Raw genomic sequence first — 7,209 nt, forward strand, 5'->3', positions numbered from 1 at the left:
CAGTCAACACGACCCGCCCCCCCCGCAGCGATTGAGTGACAAGGCGACCGCCCAATGGAACGCGACTCTCCGCCGAGCGACGGCGGCGGCTGCCAATGAGACGACGCGCAGGAGCCAGCCGCCCGTCTGGGCGCTTGACCGGCAGCGGCGCGCACCAATCCCCCCCGCGACGCAGAGGCACCGCCCCTTCGCCCCTCAGCTGTTGCCATGGCACCAGGCGCCCCGGGCCCCCAACGCAGGGCGAGGCCTGGGACCGCCATGGCGGAGCCTCCATCGCCCCGCAGGCTCCACCACCCGCCCCCCCGGGGGTCCCCCATGTCCCCGGGGGTCCCCCGTGTCCCCCGGGACCCCAATCCCCGACACCTCCCGGGGGTAGAGGGGGCTTTGGCCTCCTCCAAGGCTTCACCACAGCGGGGCCTGCGGCGGGGAGATGGCTCCTCGGCCTTGCTCACCCCCCCGAGAGCGGCCCAGGGGCCATCCCCCTGCGGCTGCCACAGCCCCACGGGCTGATAACGCTGTCTAAACGTGACCCGGCCTCGCACTCGCCCGCTGCCCTCGCAGGTTCCCCCCGGCAGGACGGAGTCACAGCCGAACCCGGAGCTTCGCCTCAGGCCCTGCAGTGAGTCAGTGGCGGGCTGGGAGTCCAGCCAGGGCATCGCCTCTAACCCCGCGCTACGCTTTCTTCGTTGCTCCAGCCCTTCGCTAATTAAAAGTCTTTAATTTCACGCTCCGGCAGCTGCCCAGTCGGCATACCCCCTGCTCATTATGCCCAGGTCTGTTTTCAGGTTGAGAAAAGCGAGCTCTCCCGGTCGGCTGCTCCTCGCCTGTGGCAGTGGGAGCTGCTGGAGGTGCAAATGGCTGTGTCAGAGAGAGGTAGCTCCCAGCCCCGACCTGGGCTGGCTGAGAGCTGCAGGGGGGGGACAGCACTGGGAAGGGGGGGAGCCGGGCACCATGCCCCTGGGGTGCTGGTGCTTGGAGCAGGATGGGGCTCACCACCACGCAGGCAGAGCTGCCGCCTTTGAGCTGCTCACAGCAAAGTGCTGTGGACTTGGCCTTGTGTCTGGCTGTCCCTTGTCAGCCTAGAACAGTTGCACTGTCCGTGGGTTGTCCCACGAGCGCCGCTGCTAATCACAGGGGAACCCACCGGCCAGTTTGAGTTTGACCCTAGGTCTGACGTTTGATATGCCTTTTGACACAGTAACTACCCAGCGGAGGTGAGGGAGAGGCTGCAGCTGATCCCAACCACCTCACCGGGTGCCTGAGGACCTGCGCCATTGCAGCCGGTTGCTCTGAAGCCACTCGACAAAACACGCCGGGATCTCCCGTTACGAGCTGCAGGAGCAAAGGCAGAAAGGTGCTGTGAACAGCTGCAGGAGCAGGGCCAGCATCAGGCCTTCGTCCTGTCCTTGCCCCTCCGGGATGATCAACCACCAGATCACTGATGGAACTCCATAAACTAAATAAATAAGCACAAAGCAGGGTCGGTGTTAAAACTGTCACCTCTGAGCAGGTTATTTATACCTTCCCCCATCGATCGATGTGGGCTTCCTGCCCAAATCAATGCCGGTGCCCACGGGGTGAGGGGCAGCCCCTGCCAGACCTGGCAGCGGAGGTGGGCAGGTAGGAGGTACGGGCAGCTGGGCAGCACCACCCCTGCCTGCTATTCCTGCAACGCTGCAGCTGCCCAGAGCGGCCGCAGCTGCCAAAACCAGACAGCCAAAACCAGACACCCTCTTCCCTGCCCCAGAAACTTGCCGGGACAAACAGGATGCCAGAGACAATACTTCATCCAAAAAAACGTGGAAAATGAGCGTGGGCTCCAACGCCTCACAGCAGGGTGAGGTTTCCCAACCGGGGGTGTCTTCCCAAGGGCAAGCAGCGCGAGCAGAGCCCCCTTCTTTACGGCAAGGACTGAGCTTGCCGGCACAGCTGAGAGATGGGGGACAGGCTGCGCATCCCCCCCAAACCCAGATAGCCCCAACGCTGTGAGCAGGGATGCTCCAGAGCATCCAGGGAGACAGGCACGGCAGGGAAAGGGACGGAGCGGCCAGGGGAAGGTGGCGAGGAGCCTGGAAGCACCCAGATCCAAGTGATTTTGGGCCATGGGCTTGCTCTGCCCCGGCTGCTCCGTCTCACTAATCTCCTTCTGGAAAACAAGCCACGAAACACCCACAAAAGCCGGGGTGCCGCCCCAGCCCACATCGTGCCACAACCAGCAATTTGCTGAGGCAACGGCGGCGGCCCCGGCGGGCGGGACGGGCATGGCCACATTGCCAAAGCGGTTCTCCCTCGATACCGAGAGCCGCCGCTCGGCACGTTGCACGCCGGCTGGGAAATTTGGAGGTGCTGCCAACCCCGATGGTCACTCTCGGTGACCACTGAGAGAGTTTTATTCGGGGCACCATCACCCTGTTGTCCTTCCCTGCACCCCACAGGGAAAAATGGGTGTATGGGAACATCCTAAAAACTTCCCCAGGGCTGTGGTCAGCCTCCTGCCAGCAACCCGAGCCGGGCTGCCCCTCGGGGAATTATTTTTAGTGTGTCCCCCCCCTCCACCCCGGGACTATTTGGAAGGCTGGCAGGCGTCCCTGTCCCTGCGCCCTGTCCGACTCCCAGCCCTCCTCCAGCTCGGGCAGGCAAAAACCTTTCGGTGCCTCGTGCTGGCAAGGGGGGGGCACGAAGCCCCTTCCCCAGTGCTCCCATGGGAAAACTGTCTCCCCCCCCAGTTTCTTTTCGTGTCCTGCTGCCCCTCACACCCCATGCCGTGGCCAAAGCTCCCCCCGTGGGTTCAGCCCCCGCCGTGGGGAAATGCTCCGGCCCCTGAGGTTAAAGCAAACAAGGGCGATTTGGGGTGCAAGCAGAGCAGGGTTATGGGGGGGGGGGGGGGCCTGTGCCCCACGGCTGGGGTCACCTGTGATGGCACACGGTAGGGGGGGTACTGACCCCCCAGCCGAGGCCGTCCTGCATCAGGGACGTGCTTGCAGCCACCGGCTGGACCCCGCGCTGCCAGGACCCCCCCCTTGCCTCCCCATGGTCACCCGGGGGGGTTGGGGGTGACGCCAAGTTAAATGCAGCAGAGGTTAAGCGAAGGATGACCCCCCCCCCACTGCTGAGCCTTCCTCCCCCCCCAGGGGCTTCCCTGAGCCCCCAGTTCGGGGTTCCGTGGGGGGTCCCAATCTCCATCCCACCCCGCTGCCCCCCCTCCCCCAGGTCGGTCCTTTCCCAAAAGAGGTGTCTGTGTGCGGGAGGGGGGCACTGGTGGAACAGCCCCCCCCACGGCCACATATGGATCATGTGTCCGTCCCCGTTCCCCCACTGCGTCCAGGCACAGCAGCACACTGGGGTGCAGGACCCCCCAGTTCGGGGGACCCCCCTCTTTTCCCCCCCCCCTCTACTGCCTGGGGGGGGGGGCAACTGGTCCCTGCGGGGGCTGAGCTCGGGGTGCAACGAGGCAAGGCTGGGTGCGGGACCGGGGGGGGCCAGGGCGGAGCGGGGGGGGGGGGGCGGGCACGGCAGCGCCGGGGGGGGGGGCCGGGGTGGCGGAGGCATGGAGCCCGCGGGACCGGTACGGGACCGGGAATGGGGACCGGGAATGGGATCGGGAATGGGACCGGGGCTTCGCAGCCCCGCCGGGAACTTCGTGCGGCGGCGGGGGGGACGGGGGGGAGCGGGGGAGAAACGGGGAAAAAAAACGGGGGGGGGGGAGGAATGGGGAAAAAACGGGAGGAAAAACATGGGGGGGGGGGAACACGGGGGAGGAAAAAAAACGGGGGGAAAAAAGCACAGGAAAAACACGCGGGAAAGCGGGGGGGGGCGATGGGGATAAATGATGGGGACCGGGGGGGGGGGCAACGGGAGGGGAAGGGGCTGGTGGTGGGAGGAGGGGGGGGGACCGTGGTGAAACGGGGGGAGGTGGGGGACGGGGAGGGGGGGACGGGGGTGAGAGGGGATAAATGGGAAGAAGAGGGGAAACGGAACTGGGGGGGGAATGGGGAGAAACGGGGGGCGGCAGGACAGGGAGCCGGGGGGGCAGTGGGGGCGGGGACAGGGGATCAAAGAGGGTCCCCAATATCCAGACCCGGGGGGACCCCCAGGGAGAGCATTCGGGGGAGCCCAGGGTGGGCTGGGGGTGGCCGGACCCACCATGGGGCTGAGCCCCTCTGGCCCCAGCCCCTCTCCCCCCCAGGAGCCCTCCCTGTACACCGTGAAGGCCCTGCTCATCCTGGACAGCCTCGGGCAGCGTCTCCTGGCCAAGGTGAAGCCTGGCCCCCCCCCGCCTCAGTTTCCCCAGGGGATGCTGCCCAGGTCCCCCCCAACACCCCCCCCCCCCTTGCTCACCCTGGGCTCAGGCATCTCCCTCCCCGCTAGGCTGTGGGGTCTTGGGGGATCCTGGTGGCAACCTTGGGGGGTCCCAGCGGGGGTTTTGGGGGGCCCGGTACATCCCCCCCCCACGACCACCACGCAGGATCTGTGCTGCCCACCCTGCCTGTCCCCGCAGTACTACGATGGCACCTTCCCCACGGCCAAGGAGCAGGCGGCCTTCGAGAGGAACATCTTCAGCAAGACCCACCAGACGGGTGGTGAGCCGGGGGGGGTCCCACATGGGAGCTTTTGCAGTCACAGGGAGGACACGGTTGCAAAAGGTTTAATGCTGGAGGGGGGGGCACAGGGCTTGGAGCAGGCACCCCCTCCGGCGCGAGTCCCGGGGGACTCTGACACTGTCCCGTGTCCCCGTGCCACCCGTGTAGGGGAGATCGCCTGTCTGGAAGGACTCACCGTCGTCTACAGGAGCAGCGTCGACCTCTTCTTCTACGTGGTGGGGGGCTGCCAGGAGAACGTGGTAGGTTTGGGGGTGGGGGGGGACAGGCAGTCCTGGGGATCCCCGTGGCCTCGCTGACACCCCAATTCTCCCGCAGCTGATGCTGTCGGCCGTGCTCGCCTGCCTCCTCGACGCCCTCGGCCACCTCCTGCGGTGAGTCCCCGGGACCACCCGACCCCAGACCATGTGCCTCGGGTGGGGAAACTGAGGCAGGGCACAGGCAGCAGGTTGCATGTGCCGGCATGAAAACCCCTGTCCCCTAACGCCCTGGCGGGGACAGGGCCGGTTGCTGCTTCGGGATGGCAGGGGATCGCATCCCAGCACCTTGCGCGGGACCCCGAGCCATGACCGGGAGTGGGTGCAGCGACATCTCCCACCCGCTCGCCGCAGGAAGGAGGTGGAGAAGCGCTGGCTGCTGGACAACATGGAGGGGACATTCCTGGTGGTGGATGAGATCGTGGACAGGGGGTGAGCTCCTGCGGAGGGGGACGGAGGGGGGGAGAAGCAGCCCGCAGCTCTGGGGGTTGCAGGGACAGGGGGTGGCATCGTCCCTCTGGGTGCTGGGAAGGGGCTGGTCCCATCTCTGGCCCCGTCTCAGGGTGCCAAGGGGGAGCTGGGCACCCCAGTTTGCCGCCATCGCTGCAGCTCTTCTTCAAGCCTTCGTCAGGGCATCCCAGGGCTTTGCACAGGGAGGGAAACTGAGGCACGGGGCGGTGGGGGTGATGCCCGGTGGGGTGCAGCTGGGATTGGGAGGGAGCCGTGCCGGGAGGATCCCGGTGGGGATCGGCACAGCACCGCGCTGCTCCGCAGGGTGATCCTGGAGAGCGATCCTCAGCAAGTGATCCAGCGGCTGAGCCTGCGGGGTGAGTGCAGCCATCCTGTGCCATGGCCTTCCTCCACCCTCCTCTGCCTCTCCCCACCCTCCTCAGCCTCTCTCTCCCCCTCCAGGCCCCAGAGCCGGCGGCATACGGCTTCGTCCTCTTCGACTACCTGGCAGGCAGCTCGGAGCGAAGGGACTCAGGGGACACCGGCCAGCACGAATAGGCATCGCCGAGGAGGTGCAAACCCTTCCCTGTGTCCGAGGGGTCCGGAGGGGATGGGAAGGGATTGGGGGTCGGGGGTCCAGGCGCTGCCGGAAAACTCCCAACTACCGGCAGACTCGTGGGTGATGGGGACCGAGCAGGATGGGTGCCGAGGGGATGCTCCCCACATTGGGGCACCCAGTGGGTCCCCTTCGCCCCCGGCCAGCCCTGCTCCCAAAGCTGCCGGTCCCCTGCCCTGCTCCCCCAGGTTGATGACAACCCTCTGTGCGAGCGGAGCGGTGTCCCAAGTTAAGTGCCTTCGTTAGCCTCACTAATGAGGGGGGTGGGTTGACCAGCTTTACCCAGCAGGAAGGAGATGGGGTGCAACCTAGGTCCCACTCCCTCTGCCACCCCACCATGGGGGTCCCATGCACCCCTAATTGCTCAGCATGAGGGTGTGCCCCCCCTCTCCATCCAAGCAAAACCCAGGCGTCCGGCTGGGAAGGGCACCCCAAGGCCCCATCCCCATTCCCTGGGGTCTCGTACCAGGTCCTGCAGCCCACCAAGGAGCACATCAAGCCATCCCCACTGACGTGACGGCTCTGGGGTCTCCCAGCAGCAGGACACACGGACCTTCCCCGGCATCCCCCCGCTCCAACCCCAGCCCAGACCCCGCGCTCCAGCCTGGATCCCCGGGTCGGCTCCTCCCCAGTCACATCGCCTGCGGAAGCCCCTTGCCAGTTCTCATATCCGCCCCTGGCATTTATAATATCGAGGGAAAAATTAAGCACTAATGAAGGAGAATTGATTTGCCATTCCCACTCACTCCAGCCGGAGCCGGCCACAAATAAAGTTTTCCTCCCAGCTGGGTGTCCCTCTCTCCATCAGCCGTGTTGGGGTGGTGGGTCCCCTGTGGGTATGTCACCATTGAGGCTGGGCTCCGGGGGCTCTTTCACTCTTTGGTGCGTTTCCTTTGGAGGCAAAGGTGCCATTTCTGGGTTTTTCTGTTAAATCCCGCTCTCTGTGGGTTCATAATTGCAAACCACCAGAAATCAATGGGGTCTGGCACAGACTGGCCTGGGGCTGGCAGGGAGGCTGTGGCCATGTGGGTCTGGGCAGAAAGGAGAGGAGCCCCCCCACCCTCTCCCATGCCCAGGGTGGGGATGGGGGCACGCAGCTGGGCACCCAAACCCTGCCCACCCGTGGGTGCCCCTGCGTGGAGCAGCTGTGGTGCTTGCACCCACGGTGGGCATGGTCTGCTCTGCCACGGTCACGCTGCACCAACCTAGGGGGCCCCTCCACCTTGGGTTCACTCCCTTCCTGGGAACCCCCCCACCCTATGGACCTCCCCCATCCTGGGACACCCAG

General features: G+C 65.9%; 1 protein-coding gene across 2 annotated transcripts; it reads left to right on the top strand.

Moving 5' to 3' along the window:
- Positions 1 to 3,515: 3,515 nt before the first annotated feature.
- COPZ2 (COPI coat complex subunit zeta 2) lies at positions 3,516 to 6,705 on the top strand. 2 transcript variants are annotated; one of them, XM_052785311.1, is made up of 9 exons: positions 3,516 to 3,565; positions 4,187 to 4,255; positions 4,499 to 4,580; positions 4,749 to 4,840; positions 4,917 to 4,972; positions 5,210 to 5,287; positions 5,630 to 5,680; positions 5,767 to 5,877; positions 6,391 to 6,705. In XM_052785311.1, the coding sequence occupies exons 1-8, from the start codon at positions 3,548 to 3,550 to the stop codon at positions 5,861 to 5,863; spliced, it is 543 nt and encodes a 180-aa protein (XP_052641271.1). In that variant the 5' UTR covers positions 3,516 to 3,547; the 3' UTR covers positions 5,864 to 5,877; positions 6,391 to 6,705. The 2 variants fall into 2 exon arrangements, with proteins under 2 accessions (XP_052641271.1, XP_052641269.1); XM_052785309.1 differs by having other exon boundaries at positions 3,518 to 3,565; positions 4,466 to 4,580.
- The last annotated feature ends 504 nt before the right edge of the window (positions 6,706 to 7,209 follow it).

The sequence above is a fragment of the Harpia harpyja genome, chromosome 4 (genome assembly GCF_026419915.1).
Source record: "Harpia harpyja isolate bHarHar1 chromosome 4, bHarHar1 primary haplotype, whole genome shotgun sequence".
Lineage (NCBI taxonomy): Eukaryota > Metazoa > Chordata > Aves > Accipitriformes > Accipitridae > Harpia > Harpia harpyja.